At 37.9% G+C, this 19,937-nt stretch overlaps 1 protein-coding gene across 5 annotated transcripts in view; it reads right to left on the minus strand.

Annotated features, from left to right (window-relative positions):
- Positions 1–965: 965 nt before the first annotated feature.
- LOC100987487 (general transcription factor IIH subunit 2) overlaps positions 966–19,937 on the minus strand; it is a 32,595-nt gene continuing 13,623 nt past the window's right edge. For all 5 annotated transcript variants that reach the window (XM_034959992.2, XM_003806780.4, XM_003806779.6 and 2 more), the window contains 8 exons: positions 14,665–14,755; positions 14,359–14,446; positions 13,603–13,710; positions 11,041–11,104; positions 7,757–7,860; positions 7,098–7,200; positions 3,123–3,162; positions 966–1,412 (listed from right to left, as the gene is read on the minus strand). In XM_034959992.2, the coding sequence (XP_034815883.1) occupies positions 1,293–1,412; positions 3,123–3,162; positions 7,098–7,200; positions 7,757–7,860; positions 11,041–11,104; positions 13,603–13,710; positions 14,359–14,446; positions 14,665–14,755 (718 nt within the window). In that variant the 3' untranslated portion in view covers positions 966–1,292. The remainder of the gene's footprint in view (positions 1,413–3,122; positions 3,163–7,097; positions 7,201–7,756; positions 7,861–11,040; positions 11,105–13,602; positions 13,711–14,358; positions 14,447–14,664; positions 14,756–19,937) is intronic.

Consider the following 19,937-nt stretch of genomic DNA (forward strand, 5'->3'; position numbering starts at 1 on the left):
AATCTCACTTTCTGTCAAACTTTTAGAGCTCTGTTAACCATGGTTAGTATCAACTATGATTTTAGGCAACTTTGCTTATAGTAAAAATAACTCGTAATTGTTAGGTATCTGGATTGGGATGCACTATAAATAAATGGAGTCTTCAAGCTTTAGGCTTTCCTGAGTGTAGTGACTCTTGAAATTGACACATCCCTTGTGGATACCCTGGAAGCTGTGTTTATGGAATTGTTAAGAGATATTGGTTCCTTGATGCCTGTGGAGGATCTTATCTCCTTGCACCCAAATTGTACTAGTGGACTGCTACAAGGACTTCCACTGCTAATGAGGACTGCTTGATGCTGTGCTGGCAGGCTGTTGTTTCTGTTTAATATCCTTCTGAGTAAGCGGGTACCAAGTATGGCCATGGCAGTCTTGTGAGTTTGAATGTTTAATGTAAAGTGACTTCTGTTGGTCATAGCCACAAATAATTTCAGATGTACTAACTTGATAAACATATTCCAAATGTTTGGTTAAACCTAAAAAGACCTCTCTGGTGGATGTAGCAGTACATCATTTCGTATGTATTAATTTCATAACTTTTTTTTTTTTTTGAGATGGAGTCTCACTCTAGGGTGGAGTGCAGTGGCACAATCTCCGCTCACTGCAACCTCCGTCTCCTGGGTTCAAGCGATTCTCCTGCCTCAGCCTCCCAAGTAGCTGGGACTCCAGGCGTGAACCACCATGCCCGGCTAATTATTTTTTGTATGTTTACTAGTGACGGGGTTTCACCATGTTGGCCAGGCTGGTCTCGAACTCCTGACCTCAGGTGATCTGCCCACCTCAGCCTCCCAAAGTGTTGGGATTACAGGTGTGAGCCACAGTGCCCAGCCTAATTTCATAAGTATTGATAAATTTTCATCTTACACTGAATTTACATTCAGACTTAACTTTCTTCTTATGCTAAATTAATGAATTAACATAAATCATAAAGATTCCGTATTTAATTATAAAAACATAAAATTATCACATCAATTTAATTATTATAAGTTTATACATATTGCATAATGACTTTGAAAACAGTATAACTCAAAATAATGGAAAACAAAATTAATTGAATGAAGTACTACTGAATTTCAGGTATTTCTGTGACAACACAAATTTAAAATTTAATAAAATATTACCTTTTCTTAGCAAAAAGTTTCTTAAGTCAGATTATCCTTTCATGTTTTAAATGAAGCTTCTTCTAAAGAAGTCCTTTTATTCACAGTTGCAAATTTCTTTTTAACACATACAATGTATACTACAGGCTGGAATCAAACACCTGAAGGAGCTGGAATCTTATGAATACAGCCAGGGCAACAGTGTAGAGAATCATGAACAAAAACATCACAGTCCACACAGAAAACATTTTGGCACACAGCACAAACATAAACCTGTAGTGAAAAGAAGAAAAGTGATAAACTAGTTTCCAAAAGTTAATTACAGCACAGCTAGATGATATTCAAGGTGTGCTTTGCTCTTTTATATCTCTACCAATTTTTTCCCACTACCTACTTTATTACTTCCAATGTACTCTATATTCTCAAATCTAAGGCAATTAATTTTTTCCCCAAAACTATCCCTTAGAAATGAGGGAATGGTTTTGTTTTTGAATCTTTAAAGTCTATTCTATTACAGTTCGCTCTCAATTATTTCATTCTAAGGTTTAGGAAAGACATATGAGCTTCAAACCAGCGCTACTTTTGAATGCTTAGCAAGACCACCTGATTGATTCAATTAAAAAGAGAAGCATAAAAATTTAACATAGATTTAATTATTCTTAGAGAATGACCTCACAATTGCAAACATTATATTTCCCTTTCAAGTAAACCTTTAAAAAAATATGTCAAATGACACAGATAAGACAAGCAGAAACGAAAAAACTACATTTGTTCTTTCAGCATTACATATATGAGTACTTGCGCCTTGGGATAAAATTTCCAGGGCAGCTTCATACACAGATTCAAAAATCACTAAATCTCAGAAGTATTTGGCTTTGAATAAAAAAAAAAAAGAATGAATAAATAAATCTCAAACAACACAGACAATGACCTATTCTTAAAAACTCAAATGAGGCCGGGTGTAGTGGCTCACGCCTGTAATCCCAGCACTTTGGGAGGCCAAGGCGGGTGGATTGCTTGAGCCCAGGAGTTCAAGACCAGCTGGTCAACATGGCGAAACCCAGTCTCTACTAAAAATACAAAAATTGGCTGGGCATGGTGGTGCACGCCTATAATCCCAGCTGCTTGGGAGGCTAGGCACGAGAATCACTTGAACTTGGGAGGCAGAGGTTGCAGTGAGCCAAGATTGCATCACTGCACTACAACCTGGGTGACAGAGCAAGAGTCTGTCTCAGAAAATAAAACCAAAAAACTGTCAAATGATTCAAAAAGTGGTTCCAGTTAAGAGGAAACTACTGATGTCAAAGAGGTATATAAAATTTAATAAAATTACTTTATAAATTGTGACAGTAGAAGAGCAATACTTCTAATTATTATTTTATATAATATATATAGTTTTCAATATGAACATGTAACTAAATTACAAATTAAAGCTAGACAGTGATCCATATTATTTACATCTATACAAATTTATTTATTAAAGTTGGCCCTCTTCAAAATTTAAAAAAGTATTTTCTCATTGGCATAATGGAAGAATCACCTATTATCTGTGGCCACCTTAAACAATTTCAATGTGTTATCACACAGCTTAAAGTATAATATGAAGAAAATATTTTAAATACTTTCAGACTAAATGCAGTTTAGCTTGAAAGCTAAAGACAATTTACATGTTTTACAAGGGTGTACCAAAGTAGACAAAACAATCAAAGAATTTAAAAAAAGAGGAAAAAAATTAAAAAAATTTTTAATAAAGTTTTAAAAAGATGAATTACAAAATACTTTATAGCAAAAATTAGAATGCAGAATAACAAAACTAGTATTTAAACTATTTTGTTCCTATTTTACCTTCACCTATTGTCATTATCTTTACAAGAAATGAACTTATATGAGCCTGGTCTTTAACAACCTGTTGAAAACTTATAGTACCATTGATTTCAATATTTCTTGTACATTACTTAATATTTAGAAAGCCAAAGAACTTACATGTTGGTCTTTCAACTCCCCCTGACATCCATAACAAAATCTGAAAAAAAAGTTTAACAATCAGTTTTTTCTTAGAATTTACTCATTAAAATAGTTCAACAAAATCTCACTAACTAGAATCCTTTAAATATATGTACTTGTCTTTACACATGACTTTCAGGAAAAAGAGTTAAGAATACCAATAGGCCAGGCACGGTGGCTCACGCCTATAATCCCAGCACTTTGGGAGGCTGAGGCCGGTGGATCACCTGAGGTCAGGAGTTCGTGACCAGCCTGGCCAACATGGCGAAACCCCGTCTCTACTAAAAATACAAAAATTAGCTGGGCATGATGGCAGGCGCCTGTAATCCCAGCTACTCAGGAGGCTGACGCAGGAGAATCACTTGAACCCAGGACACGGAGGTTGCAGTGAGCCGAGATGGTGTCATTGCACTCCACACCGAGCAATGGGAGCAAAACTCTGACTCAAAAAAAAAAAAAAAAAAAAAGAATACCAATAATTTAAAAAAATTCCACAGTATATACAAGGTCATCTGACAGCCCAAAATTTAGTTTTTATTTTCATTAAGGTTAAATGTGAGCATGCTTTGTTTTTCTTTGTTTTCGAGTCAGGATCTTGCTTTGTCTCAAAGGCTGGAGTGCTGAGGTGCTATCACGGCTCACTGCAGCCTCAACCTCCTGGGCTCAAGTGATCCTCCTGCCTCAGCCTCCTGAGTAGCTGGGACTACAGGCATGCATCTCCATGCCTGGCTAATTTTTTATTGAGGCAGGGTTTCGCTATATTGCCCAGGCTGGTCTCAAACGCCTGGGCTCAAGCAATCCTCCCATCTTGGCTTCCCAAAGTGTTAGGATTACAGGCATGAGCCACCATGCCCAGCCAGAAGCACTTTCTAACGTTTGTTTGATAGTCACTTATTCTAATAAGTGCTACTTTGTGATTCTTCACAGTTATTGGCTATGAATCTCCAACTATGAAAGAAGAGAATTTAATTATCTTTCAATCATCTTGAACCCAGTAATGCATAAATATTTAACTAGTGTCATTCTCAATTCTTTCTACATAGTTAAGTCTTCCTTTTGGATAAAACAATAAAATATTCTCAGCTAAGCCATAAGTTTTCCCCTATTTAAAACATTTTTTCCTGGAAATACTGTGTTGCTATTCCCAAGGTTAGTTTCCTATATAATTGACACTAATTCAGGCCCAATCTTCTCCGGAATAGTCTAACTGTCCTCTCAATATGTTCAAATACATCAGGAGTTCTGCAGTTTTCATCCCCTTGGTGATCTCTCTCCTGGAGCATTCTGACTGTCTCCAAACTGGACGGTTTCCCATATGTGACACACAGGTATCATTCTGGAATTTCTCCTTACCATCATCCTAGGCCGTTCTTCAGCCTGTTTTGAATTAGATACATATTACTAGATCCCATGTCATTCTCCTTCTCAGTTCCTTTGAATCACCTACCTCTTCCAGACCTTCCCCAGAAAAATCTCTTTTTGAGACCTTACAAGTCTGAAAATGTCTTTATTCTACCTACACTTAACTGATAGCTTGGCTGGGTATCTAAGTTGGTAACAATTTTCACTACCAACTTTGAAGGTGACTGCTCCCTCTCTGCATCCGGTGTTGCTAATGAGAAGCCAAACAATTTTAATTCCAGATCCTTTGTGTGTGACCTAGTTTTTCCTCTCTGGAAATGTTTAGGGTTAATGGTTTATTGTGTATTCTGAAATTTCACGATTATGGGGTCTGCCTTCCTTCAATACGTTAGGCACTTGGCAGTCCCTTTCTTTTATCTTCGTTGTAGAGGTGAGGTCTTGCTGTGTGACCCAGGCTGGCCTGGAACTCCTGGCCTCAGGTGATCCCCCAGTCTCAGCCTCCCAAAGTGCAAGGATTAGAGCTATGAGCCACCCTTCCCAGCCAACAGGCCCTTTCAATCGAGAAAGTTCTGTCCTTCAATAGAAAATTTCTTTGAACTACGTCTTTGATGATTTTCTATCCTACTTTTTTTCTTTTTTTCTCGTATCATTCTCATATTGGACCTTCTGGATAATTCCACCAGTATTCTTGAACCTTTACTCTCCTATTTGAACCTCTTTATTTTACTCCTTTTATTGTACTTTCTGGACTATTTCTTCAACTCTATCTTCTATAGTACTGGGTTTTTCATTTTTACTATATTTAACCTCAACCATAAGCAAATAAATACCAAGCTAAAACAATGAGACTTTTTTCTTTTTCTTTTGCCTGTGAGTTTTGGCCAATATAAAAAAGTTTCATAATACCTAATGTTGGCTAAATGTGGGAAAACAATAAATGAAACTTCTTTGAAGAACAACTTTACAATATCTATCAAAATTCACAAAACATGTAAAACTCTTGACTCAGTAATTTTACCTCTAGGAATTTACCATGCATTTATACTTGTACAAATGTTCAAAAATATAGATATAAGCATTATTTGTTAATAGCAAAAAAAAATCTTAAATATCCAACAGGAAGCAATTGATTATATAAACCATAATTATACCTGAAATATGCAACAATTTCAACAACAACATTGATCTAGATATGGTGATATTGAATGACTTCTAAATGATTTAAGTGTGAAAACCAAGATGGATACATAATTGTTTTCGGCTAGCCAGTAAGTGTTTAATGTGATTCCTAAATCCTGGATGTTCTTTTTTTTTTTTTTGATGGAGTTTCGCTCTTGTCGCCCAGCTGGAGTGCAATGGTGTGATCTTGGCTCACTGCAACCTCCACCTCCCAGGTTCAAGCGATTCTCCTGCCTCAGCCTCCTGAGTAGCTGGGGATTACAGGCACCTCCCACCACACCCGGCTAATTTTTATATTGTTAGTAGAGACGGTGTTTCACCATGTTGACCAGGCTGGTCTCGAACCGCTGACCTCAGGTGACCCACCTGCCTCGGTCTCCCAAAGTGCTGGGATTACAGGCGTGAGCCACCGTGCCCAGCCGATCCTAGATGTTCTTAAAAGTAGTAAATCCTTATTTTCTGAAAACTATTCTATAAAGGATTGACTACCTCTATTTCAGACCTTATTTGTTGTATTTCACACAAATAGCATTCGTAAAAATACTTAAAGATTTTAGATAAATTATGTTATGCCAGATTTTTTTTTTTTGAGACGAAGTTTCGCTTTTGTTACCCAGGCTGGAGTGCAGTGGTGCGATCTTGGCTCACCGCAACCTCTGCCTCTCGAGTTCAAGCGATTCTCCTGCCTCAGCCTCCTGAGTAGCTGGGATTACAGGTATGCGCCACCACACTAGGCTAATTTTGTATTTTTAGTAGAGATGGGGTTTCTCCATGTCATTCAGGCTGGTGTTGAATTCCTGACCTCAGGTGATCCGCCTGCCTTGGCCTCCAAAAGTGCTGGGATTACAGGTATGAGCCACCATGTCCAGCTTTTTTTTTCTTTTTTAAGAGACAGTGTCTCACTATGTTGCCCCGGCTAGTCTTCAACTCCTGGCCTCAAGTGATCCTCCCACCTCAGCCTCCCAAAGTGCTGAATGAGCCTCTTATTTTCAGTAGTGTGCTAGGACTGGATTGTACTGGCTCAAAAGGATATATTGTTAAATATGTATTCAAGAGAGCTGGTTGTTAATTGTAGCTAAAAATTGGCCATGGTGGGAGTATTCAAACCATGGAAATCAGCAAATACTACCAATCAGGGCTTTTTTTCTTTTCCTTCTGGAAAACTGATTTAGTAGTACAATCATCACCCCTATTTATACATAGGTGGGTTTAGTGAAATTATTTGGTTTCTGGAGATTCAGATCTATTTAGCAATGAGTCATTTCAATCATAACCATGGCATTCTTTATCTCATCTTCCATACTAGAAGTACTCTTGTCCAAGTTAATCAGATTATTTTTTAAGGTAGTAACAATCTATTCAAACATTAGCTTACCACTTATAACAGATATAAATTAGTCCAAACTGAAATACCTTTCTCCATTATATTCTTCTAGGGGAATTTCTTGAAAAGCATCCAAAGGAAACAAATGATGGTAAGACCGTGCCAAGTGGGGAGCAGACACCAAAGTAAGACCTAACACATTAAGCAGAGAGACATGTTGAGTAGTCCAAACCTCATGAAGACAACGGCTGAAAAGCCAAAAGATGTAACTTCAGCAGAATATGTTCAGTTTCTTTTAGGATGGCAGTTATTAATTTTACCTGTGGCTATAACAGAAGATTGTAGGATGGAGTCTTAGTTCTGTCACTAAGTGTGTAACCAACCTGTCTCGGTCTATTTGCTTACTTATATTATAAATGAAATAAAATTTGACAATTCTATTAGTTTAATTCTTCATTCTTATATATATTTACTTTATAAAGGTAAGAGATGGAAAAATGTCTACTACATCTACTGCACTGCCTTTAAAGAATATACTTTTTTCAGAAAGAGGATCAGGAAACTAGAATGCTACATTTATACCTGGAAGTGGAGTACTGGGCACTCAATTTAAAAAGTAATCTATTTTTCTTTGCACAGATTAAATCCAGAAACATAGGAATAACTTAACATTTACATTAATTTTAGCAGCAATACAGATTAAGAAGTCATTCAAGATTTACTGAATAATGAATAGTTGTTTTCTTACCACAGATTTTACATTCAACAGGTAGCTCACAGTACTTTGCCCGACACTGTGGGCAGAAATAGCCTCCTAATGTAAGCCCTGGCTCAGTATTGCCATCCAAATGCCTGTAGGGGGAAAAAAGGTAATATATAATGATCTGAAAAGTTAGAGCAGGAAAGCATGCTATCTTGACCTTAAAATCTTGACGCTATTTAAAAATCTATTTAAAAGTCTGTATTTTTGGCCGGGCGCAGAGGCTCACACCTGTAATCCCAGCACTTTGGGAGGCCAAGGCGGGTGGATGACCTGAGGTCAGGAGTTCAAGACCAGCCTGGCCAACATGGTGAAGCCCCATCTCTACTAAAAAATACAAAAATTAGCCAGGCGCCTGTAATCCCAGCTACTTGGGAGGCTGAAGTAGAATTGCTTGAACCCAGGAGGCAGAGGTTGCAGTGAGCTGAGATTGCACCACTGCACTCCAGCCCAGGTGCCAAGAGTGAAACTCCATCTCAAAAAAAAAAACAAAAGAAGTCTATATTTTAAAAAAAATTTATAACTTTTTGTAGAGATGGGGGTCTCTCACTATGTTGCTGGTCTTGAATTCCTAGCCTCAAGTGATCCACCTGCCTCAGCTTCCCAAAGTGCTGGGATTATAGGTGTGAGCCACCATGCCTGGTCTAAAAGTCTATTTTAAAATCTGTGAATATGTCTTATAACTCAATTATGCTACATTCATTTTTTTCCCCCTCTTCATTTTTTTTTTTTTTTTTTTTTTGAGACGGATTCTCACTCTGTTGCCCAAGCTGGAGTGCAGTGGCACAATCTCAACTCACTACAATCTCCGCCTCCCAGGTTCAAGCAATTCTCGTGCCTTGGCTTCCTGAGTAGCTGGGATTACAGGCACGTGCTACCACACCCAGCTAATTTTTGTATTTTTAGTAGAGATGGGGTTTCATCATGTTGGCCAGGCTGGTCTCAAACTCCTGGTCTCAAGTGATCTGCCTGCCTCGGCCTCCCAAAGTGCTGGGATTACAGATGTGAGCCACTACACCCGGCCCTTCTCTTCATTTTTAAAGTCTCTATTACTATCTTTGAATTCACTAATTTTTTCTTCTGCAGTGTCTAATCTGCTGTTAATCCCAGCCAATATATTTTTCATCTAAAACACTGTATTCTTCATCACTAGAAGTTTGATTTGGGTCTTTTTTATACCTTCCATATCTCTTCTTACCATTCTCATGTTCTCTAACATCCTGAACATACAGAGTACATTTATAATTGTTGTCCTAACATCTTTGTCTACTAATTCTTTTTTTTCTTTTTTGATAAGAGTCTCGCTCTGTCACCCAGGCTGTAGTGAAATGGCATGATCTCAGCTCACTGCAACCTTTACCTCCTGGGTTCAAGTCATTCTTGTACCTCAGCCTCCCGAGTAGCTGGGATTACAGGCGTGCGCCACCAGGCCTGGCTAATTTTTGTGTTTTTAATAGAGATGGGTTTCGCCGTGTTGGCTGTGCTGATCTCGAACTCCTGGGCTCAAGTGATCCGCCCACCTGAGCCTCCCAAAGTGCTAAAATTACAGGCATGAGCTACCGCACCCAACCCTTTGTCTATTAATTCTACCAACTGGGTTATTTCTGGGTATGTTTCCATTCTGTGATTTTTCTCCATTTTATGGGTCATATTTTCCTTTGCATCCCTGGTAATTTCTGCCAGGGACTATGAATTTTGCTTTGCCAGACACTGTGAATTTTGCTTTGTTTTGGCTGCTGGATTTTTTCTTTTTCTTTTTTTTTTTTTTTTTTTTTTGTATTCCCTCAAATATTTAAGGGTTTGTTCTGGAATATACTTCATTAACTTGGAAATAGTTTTATCTCTTCAAAATTTGCTTTTAAACTTTGTTAGGCTGGTCTAGAACAGCTGTTAGTCTAGATTTTTCTTTTCTTTTCTTTTCTTTTTGCCTCTGGTTCCAGTTCTTGTGATAGAATTAATTTGATCCCATTACTGTGGACTCTATTCAATGCCTGTCATGTTAAGAGGTATTTCCATACAGACTGGTGAGAACATTAATGTTCTCTGTGTGAGCTCTGGAAACTGTTCTGTCTGCTGCTTTCCAGTGATTTTTTTCCCTGACTTCCAGTAGTCTCTTCACACAAAAGGGCTGATCAACACTCAGCTGCTGACTCATGAGCAAGTCTATGCAGCTCCCCAGAGAGTTCTCTCTGTGCAGGTCTTTCCTCTCCAGTACTCTGACCTGCAAAATTATCGCCATCTCAGCCTCCCTGAAAGATGAACTTTGTTTCTTCAACTCAACAACATCTCCAGCCTCTGTCTGCAGCCTGGAAATTCCATCCAGGCAGTAAGCTGGAGTGCTCTTAGGGCCCATCTCATTTGTTTCCTTTCTTTCAGGGATCATTATCAGCAAGGCTTGCTGTCCAACGTCTGAAAACCACTGTTTTATATATTTTGTCTGCTTTTTTTGACAGGAGGGTAAATCTAGTCCCTGTTACACCTTTTTGGCTGAAGGCAGAAATCTTGTTTGTGATTTTTAAGAATTACTCTCTTAAATTTAATTTTGTTTTATCATTATGTAAAATACAAACCTCTGAAGTTAAAACAAGGTACAGTAATATTCTATATAACATTTTGGTCAGTGATGAACCACATATATGACAGTGGTCCCATAAAATAATACATTTTAGTTGTACCTCTTCTGTGTTTAGTTAAACGAACACTAGGTGTTACATTACAACTTCCTACATTATTCAGTACACAATATGCTGTACAGGTGTGCAGCCTAGGAGCAATAGGCTATACTATATAACTGTGATGTTAGTAGGCTACACTATCTAGGTTTGTGTAAGTGCACTCTGTGATGTTTGCACAATGATGGTATCACCTAATGACGCATTTCTCAGAATGTATCCCTATCATTAAGTGATGCATTCAGAAAAGTCTAGGGTCTAACCCTTTGCTTTTCCCTACACACTCACTGAGGTAAACATTAAAAAAAAAATTTCCCCCTCCACCCCTTTTAAGTTTTTATTATTTCCATACTATTGTTTTTATTATTAACATAAACAAGCATATATATCCACTTACATCTCTACTTTCTTCTTAGGTGATTAGCAGCATACTACAAAATTCTCTCAAACTACTATTTTACTTAGTAATTTATCCTGAAGATCACTCCATACAAGTATATAGAGATAGTCTTCATTGCCTATCTGTTGAATTTATAACTTAAAAGAAGGAATTAAAAATGTAAAAACATTATCACTGATATTTTCAAGGTCTTTACTTACGCCATGCTGAAAGAGGGTTTTGCATCCTGGTCAGATAAAGAAGCAATGGTGTGCTGAGGAAATCCTTCATAGAAGAAAATGTATTACTTTCTTTTTCCAAGCAAACAGCAGAATTCTAGGACTAAGAACCTAAAAATGTTCTTCTCAAAAAGCCAATGAAGTTGTACAAAATATCACTTTACTGCCTTTCAGATAAGCTTATTATAGCATGATGAAACTGACTAATTCCAAGCTACAAGAAAAAGTAGAGGAAACGGGGGAAAGACCTGTCTATATGTGACCTCAGATTCTGAAGTTCATATATATATTTTTCTTTTTTTTTTTCTTGAGATGGAGTCTTGTTCTGTCACCCAGGCTGGGGTGCAGTGGCATGATCTTGGCTCACTGCATCCTCCACTGCCTGGGTTCAAGCGATTCTCCCACCTCACCTTCCCATGTAGCTGGGATTACAGGCATCCGCCACCATGCCCAGCTATATATTTTCTAACTTAATGATTAACACTACTTTTTAAAGAGGTTGTAATTTTTACATCATTTCTGATAAAACTGAAGATATCATAGTATACCTTCATTTTATCTACGTTTATGCTTTTATGTTTAAAATTTTGAAATGCTCAAATCTTTCATGTAATTTGTTTTCCATATATAATTTTAAATTCTGAAAACATGTTCAGGAAAAGCAGAAACCATTTTTAAAAAGATATATTACATAAAAAATGTAAATGTATCTACATATCAAAACAAATAAATAAAAGTAAAGGCAAATAACCAACAAGAAAAATATTTGCATCGGGTGACTGAGAAGGGTTAACATTCCTAAAGGACTCTAATAAATAAATTATAAATTTAAATAACTTTAAAATGAAATAAGAAAATATATCAGTAAATCAAAAAGATTAGCCATAAGATCTAAAATGTATTGAATGTTTACATCAAGCATTATTCTAAATGCATCATCTGTATTAACTCAATCCTTGAAACACACAATAAGGTTGATAGTTACTGACATCATTAAACACATGAGAAGACTGTGGAAAAGAGAGGTCAACTGGTAATATAAAAGGCCAAAAGTAGAAAAGCATTTTATTTCATTAACATTTAAAAATATACATATTAAATAAGGAGATTATTTTTCTATTAAAAGTTATACTTTTTTCAATATAAATGTAATAAATTTTCATTGTAACATTTTTGTAAAATAGAAGAAAATAACATTTTAAAAAAGTGATCCAAGGCTGGGCACAGTGGCTCAAGCCTGTAATCCCAGCACTCTGGGAGGCCGAGGCGGGCGGATCATGAGGTCAGAAGTTCAAGACAAGCCTGGCCAACATGGTGAAACCCCGTCTCTACTAAAAATACAAAAATTAGCTGGGCATGGTGGTGCCTGCCTGTAATCCCAGCTACTCGGGAGGCTGAGGCAGGAAAATTGCTTGAACCTGGGAAGCGGAGGTTGCAGTGAGCTGAGATCACGCCATTGCACTTCCAGCCTAGGAAATAGAATGAGACTCCATCTCAAAAAAAAAAAAAAAGAAAAAAAAAAGTGATCCAAAACCAATAATTTCCCCTCCTTTGAGCAATTTGGTGTACCTCCCTGCAAGCTTTGTCTTTGCACAGTTTGTATTACACAGCTTTGATCATCCAGTACAGAGAATTTTGTAGCTTATTTTATTTTTATTTTATTTTATTTTTTTGAGACAGAGTCTTGCTCTGTCACCCAGACTGGAGTGCAGTGGCGCAATCTCAGCTCATGGCAACCTCCGCTTCCTGAGTTCAGGCAATTCTCCTACCTCAACCTCCTGAGTAGCTGGGATTACAGACGTCTGCCACCATGCCCAGCCATTTTTTGGTAATTTTTAGTAGAGACAGGGTTTCGCCATGTTGGCTACAGTGGTCTCAAACTCCTGACTTCAGGTGATCCGCTAGCCTCAGCCTCCCAAAGTGCTGGGATTACAGGCATGAGCCACCACGCCCGGCCTTTGTAGCTTATTTAAAAAAATTTTTAATATAAGTGTTTTTCTTTTGTTTTCTTTTTTGAGACAGAGTCTCGCTCTGTCGCCCAGGCTAGAGTGCAGTGGTGTGATCTCGGCTCATTGCCAGCTCTGCCTCCTGGGTTCATGCCATTCTCCTGCCTCAGTCTCCCGAGGAGCTGGGATTACAGGCGCCCACCACCACACCTGGCTAATTTTTTGTATTTTTAGTAGAGATGGGGTTTCACTGTGTTAGCCAGGATGGTCTCGATCTCCTGACCTCAAGATCCACCCACCTCGGCCTCCCAAAGTGCTGGGATTACAGGCGTGAGCCACCGAGCCCGGCTTAATATAAGTATTTTTCTATAAACACAGTTTATACCTTTCTAGCCTTAAAAATAAAGAAAGCCAACAGTATTTTCTGGGTGACAGGACTACTGGTAGTTTTAATTTTTTTTTTCCATTTCTCTGTACTTTCCAAAATTGCTTCAACAAGCATATTTTTTCTTTAAAAATTCTTAAATATTAAAATAACTTGTGCAAATGAAAATAGAGAGCCTAGATATATATTTTTTAAAAACATAAAAACACTTACCCATACGAATAAGTGAGCATTCAGAACTTGAGCTAGCAGGAGGAGGACTTACATGATGTGTGAGCAACTCTTTGTAATGGCTTTCATCTAAAATAACATGGTATGTGCCTAACAAGATGAAAAGGGAAAAAAAAACACCTTCATAGACATAATGAACTGTACGTTCTATGTAATTCTGTAAAAGTTTTATCATCTGAAAATGTACATTTTTAAAATAATGATTTTAGCTAAATTATCACTTTTAAAACCTTATTTAAGTAATATATCTAAATCAACTTCTCTAGGAATAACTATAATTACAATTGATTATTATTACTATTATTATTATTTTAACATATAAATAGAGACAGGTCTCACTATGTTAACCAGACTGATCTCAAACTTCTGGCCTCAAGTGATTCTCCTGCCTTGGCCTACCAAAATGTTGAGATTACAGGCATGAGCTATCATGCCTGGCCTGTAATTACAATTTAATTAAAGACAAGTTATAAAATCTTTATAAAGAATTACATACAGTAAAATTTCCAGCTTTCCAAGAGTTATAATACTTCCTCCAAATACTGACATAAGTACTGAAAACTCTTTGCATTTTGAGATGATTTCTTATGGAACCAATGATATATTTAAGATGACTGCCCATATTTTAGACTACTTTAAGTTTAGTAGCTCAGAACAGATTAAAACATCCTAATTTAATTAATAAATTATTTCCTACACAGTAATTATGAGCAAATATTAAATAAATTATATATATACCACCAGTTTCACGAGCAAGTACAGTGCAAACGCGGACTTCTGCAGACAATCCAATAACAGATACTCTAATTTTAGCTGCCTTTAGGGTCTTCATAAAATCCAAGTAGATAGATAGTTTTAGGAAAGAAGAAAAACATTTAAGATTTAACGTATTTGAAAAATAAAGAATGCTCTGAAAACTAGTAATAAATTCACTACATCTACCACAAAGATGAATCACACATACAAAAATACATATATATATAAATCAATTTGCTACAGAATTCTCTTTACAGTTGTAACTTTGGTTTTGATTTTTTGGTCTACCTTGATTAGATCATAAATATTAGATGGATCGCAAGTTGTAAGGCTGCTAAAGATGATTAGTACTTCTCGACTTGTATGTCCGGGCATGTGTCTTAAAAGAAAGATAAAATACACTCCAATTAGGTACAACAAATTATACTACCAAAAAATTTACCCAGAAAGAACAGTAAACATAGGATTACACATTTAGACTACAGAATATCTCATTTGTTTCAACAATGCAAAGAAAGGTTGTGAGTATATTTTAAACACTTTAATGCAAATTTTTCTAAAATGAGCTATGCACTTCAAAAAATTGTTAATTGATTCATTTAATATTTACCAAGTACTCTCAAGTTCTGGGGATAGAGTGATAAACAAGACTGACAATGTTCCCGACATCATTAAGCTTACATTCTAGTAGGTTTGTTTCATGCAAAGTCTAGAGTATACAATAAAAAATACAACAATATATGGATAAACTTTAAACTAAAATGTGGCAATATCATATGGATCAGCTTTAAAGTGCAGAGATGTGGCTTCAAAACAGTAACACACACTTCCTTCTCAAAGACTATAGTAGTCCCCTCTTATCTGCAGAGGATACATTCCAAGACCCCCAGTGGATACCTGAAATCAAGGATAGTACTGAACCCTATATATACAGTCGTTCTTCAGTATCCTTGGGGGATTGATTTCAGGCCCTCCTATGGATACCAAAATCTGCAGATGTTCAAGTCCCAGATACAAAAGGGCGTAGTATTTGCATATAACCTATGCACATCCTCCCATGTATTTTAAGTCATCTCTAGATTATTGATAATACCTAATACAATGTATACTATGTAAATAATTGTTATCCTCTATTATTTAGGGGATAATGGCAAGAAAAAATGTCTATTTGTTCAGTACAGGTACAATTTTTTTCCAAATATTTTTGATGTGTGGTTGATCGAATTCACAGAAGCAGAACCCAGGATTCGGAGGGCTGATTATACCATGTTTTTCCCTATACAGGCATACCTTGGAGATACTGCAGGGTTGGGTTCCAGACCGCAGCAATAAAGCAAATATCACAATAAATATTTGCAATAAAGCAAGTCACATGAACTTTCAGGTTTCCTAGTGTATATAAAAGTTCTGTTTACGGCCAGGGGTGGTGGCTCACACCTGTATTCCCAGCACTTTGGGAGGCTGAAGCAGGCACATCACGAGGTCAGGAGATCGAGACCATCCTGGCTAACACAGTGAAACCCCGTCTCTACTAAAAATACAAAAAAATGAGCCGGACGTGGTGGCAGGCGCCTGTAGTCCCAGCTGCTCAGGAAGCTGAGGCAGGAGAATGGTGTGAACCCAGGAGGCAGAGCTTACAGTGAGCCAAGATTGCGCCACTGCACTCCAGCCTGGGCGACAGAGCGAGACTCCGTCTCAAAAAAAAAAAAAAAAAGAAAAAGAAAAGTTCTGTTTACACTATACTGTAGTCTAATAAGTGTGCAACAGCATTATATCTAAAAAAAAAAGTACACACCTTTATGAAAAATACTTTATTGCTAAAAATCGACTGAACTGTCAGTGAATAATATCTTTTTGTTGATGGAGAGTCTTGCCTTGATATTGATGGCTGCTGACTGATCAGAGTGGTGCTTTCTGAAGGGTGAGGTGGCTATGGCAATTTCTTAAAATAAGACAAAGTAGTTTGCTACATGGGTCAACTCTTCCTTTCATGAAAGGAATGCAAATGCTGTTTGGTAGCATTTTATTCATAGTAGTACCTCTTTCAAAATGGGAGTCATTCCTTTGAAACCCCACTGATGCTTTACCAACTAAGTTTATGGGCTATTCTTTTTTTGTTTTGAGACTGATTCTTGCTCTGACACCCAGGCTGGAGTGCAGTGGCGCGATCTCGGCTCACTGCAACCTCTGCCTCCTGGGTTCAAGCAATTCTCCTGCCTTAGCCTCCCCAGTAGCTGGGATTACAGGCATGCACCACCATGCCCAGATAATTTTTGTATTTTTAGTGAGGACGGGGTTTCACCATGTTGGCCAGACTAGTCTTGAACTCCTGACCTCAAGTGATCCACCTGCCTCGGCCTCCCAATGTGCTGGGATTACAGGCATGAGCCACCATGCCCAGCCAGTGTAGACATTTTGACCTCTTTCTATGAATGGCATTTAGAATGGTGAATTCTTTCCAGAAGGTTTTTTTTTTTTTTTTTTTTTAATTATACTTTAAGTTTTTCAATGTACTTTGCTCAGATCCATCTATGGCAGTCACAGCCTTATGATATGTATTTCTTAAATAATCAAGACGTGAAAGTTCAAAGTATTCCTTTATCCAAGGGTTGCAGAATGAGTGCTATGTTAGTAGACATGAAAATAACATTAATCTTCTTGTACATCTCAATTAGAGCTCTTGGGTGACTGGGTGCATTGTCAATGAGCAATAATATTTTGAAATAAATCTTTTTTCTGAGATATATCTCAACAATGGGCTTAAAATATTCAGTAAGCCCATGCTGTAAACAGATGTGCTGTTATCCGGGCTTTGTTATTCCATTTGCAGAGCACAGACTGAATAGATTTAGAATAATTCTTAAGGACTCTAGGATTTTCAGAATGGTAACAAACATTGGTGCCAACATCAAGTCACCAGCTGTATTAGCCCCTAACAAGAGAAGAAGCCTATCCCATGAAGCTCTGAAACCAGGCATTCACTTCTTCTAGCTATGAAAATCCTAGATGGCATCTTCTTCCAACAGAAGGCTGTTTCATTTACATTGAAAATATGAGGCCAGGTGCAGTGGCTCACGCTTGTAATCCCAGCACTTTGGGAGGCAGAGGCGGAGGACTGCTTGAGCCCAGGAGTTCAAGACCAGCTGGGCAATGTGGCGAAACCCTACCTCTACAACAACAACAACAAAAATTAGCTGGGTGTGGTGGCACATGCCTGTAGTCCCTGCTACTTGTGGGGCTGGGAGAATACCTTGAGCCTGGGAGTTTGAGGCTGCAGTGATCCATGATTGCACCACTGCACTCTAACCTGGGTGACAGAGCGAGACCCTCTCTCAAAAACAAAAAAGAAAAAGAAAATTTGATATTTAGTGTAGTCACCTTCATCAATTATTTTAGCTAGATCTTCTGGATAACTTGCTGCAGCTTCTACATCAGCACTTGCTGCTTCCTCTTGCATTTTTTTTTTTTTTATTTTGAGACGGAGTCTCACAGTGTCGTCTGGGCTAAAGTGCAATGGCGCGATCTCGGCTCACTGCAACCTCTGCCTCCTAGGTTCATGCGATTCTCCTGCCTCAGCCTCCCGAGTAGCTGGGATTATAGGCGCACACCACCACACCTGGCTAATTTTTTGTATTTTTAGTAGAGAGAGGGTTTCACTATGTTGGCCAGACTGGTCTTGAACTCCTGACCTCATGATCTGCCCACCTTGGCCTCCCAAAGTGCTGGGATGACAGGCGTGAGCCACCGCGCCCAGCCCCTCTTACACTTTTATGTTTTGGAGATGGCTTCTTTCATTAACCTCATGAGCTCAGCTCTGTTAGCTTCAAACTTTTCTTCTGCAGCTTCCTCACTGCTCTCAGCCTTCATAGAATTGAAGAGAATTAGAGCCTTGCTTTGGATTAGGATTTGACTTAATGGACTGTTGTGGCTACTTTAATCTTCTATCTAGACTGTTAAAACTTTCTCCATATCAGCAATAAAGCTGTTTCACTTTCTTATCATTCATGTGTCCACTGAAGCAGCACTTTGAATTTCCATTATTTTTTTCTTATTTTGAGACAGGATCTTGCTCTATCATACAAGCTGGAGTACAGTAGCACAATCGTAGCTCACTGCAGCCTCAAACTACTGGGCTCAATCCTCCTGCCTCAGCCTCCTGAGAAGTTAGGGACTACATACAGGTGCTCGCCACTGTGCCTAGCTAATTTTTTTTTTTTTTTTTTTTTTGGTAGAGATAGGGGTCTTGCTATGTTACCAGGACTGGTCTCAAACTCATGGCCTCAGGTGATCCTCCCATCTTAGCCTCCCAAAGTGTTGCAGTTACAGGTAAGAGCCACCACGCACAGCCCAGCACTTTCAATTTCCTTCAAGAACTTTACCTTTGCATTCACAATTTGACTAAGTGTTTAGCACAAGAGACCTAGCCTTCAGCCAGTCTTGCATTTTGACATGCCTTCCTCACTAAGCTCAATCATTTCTAGCTTTTGATTTAAAGTGAGACATGTGACTCCTCCTTACTCTTGAACACTCAGAGGCCACTGGAGGGTTATTATTGGTGTAATTCGAATATTTTTGTGTCTTAGGAGATGGGGGGGCCGAACAGAGGGAGAGAGACTGGAAAACAGCCAGTTGGTGGAGCAGTCAGAACACACGTAACACTTATCAATTAAGTCTGTTGTCTTATATGGGTGCAGTTTGTGGTGCCCTAAAATAATTACAATAGTAACATCAAAGATCACTGATCACAGATCACCATAACAGATATAACAATAATTTACAAAGCTTGAAATATTGCAAGAACTACCAAAGTGTGATATAGAGGCAAGAAGTAAGCACATGCTGTTAAAAAAAATGGCACCAACAGACTTGCTCAACAGAGTTGCCATAAACTGTCAGTTTGTAAAAAAAAAGTTATCTGAAAAGTGCAATAAAAGTGCAACAAAATGAGGTGTGCCTTACATACACACCTATGATCAATAATGTATAAATTAGGCACAATAAGAGATTAACAACAATAACTAATAATAGAACATTTACAACAATGTGCCGGCATCACTACTCCTGCACTTTGAGGTCATTATTAAGTAAAATAACACAAACACTACAATAGTTTTGACAGTCAATAACAACAGTTAATCTGATGACTTAGGCCATTACATGGGTGGGCAGCATATACCGTGAGGATCCACAGGACCAAGGGATGATTCACATCCTGGGCAGGACAGAGAGGGAAGGTGTAGGATCTCATCACGCTACCCAGAATGGCACACAACTTAAATCTTATGAATTATTTATTACTGAAGTTTTCAATTTAATATTTTCAGACCAAGAGTAACTAAAACTGGAAAGTGAAACTGCAGATAAGGGGGGATTACTATAATTTAACCTCACAGTAATTCAGAGTCATAATAATCATGAACATTAATATTGCATACCATTTAATTAAAATGATAGCTTGTAGAGTTTTAAGTTGTGGTGACCAGTTTTCACCTACACTAAATAGACGTTTTTATGCTTTCTGCAGCAATTTTATCAGTTAGTTATAGCTTTCCTGCTTATAT

Source organism: Pan paniscus, chromosome 4 (genome assembly GCF_029289425.2).
Source record: "Pan paniscus chromosome 4, NHGRI_mPanPan1-v2.0_pri, whole genome shotgun sequence".
NCBI classification, from domain to species: Eukaryota; Metazoa; Chordata; class Mammalia; order Primates; family Hominidae; genus Pan; species Pan paniscus.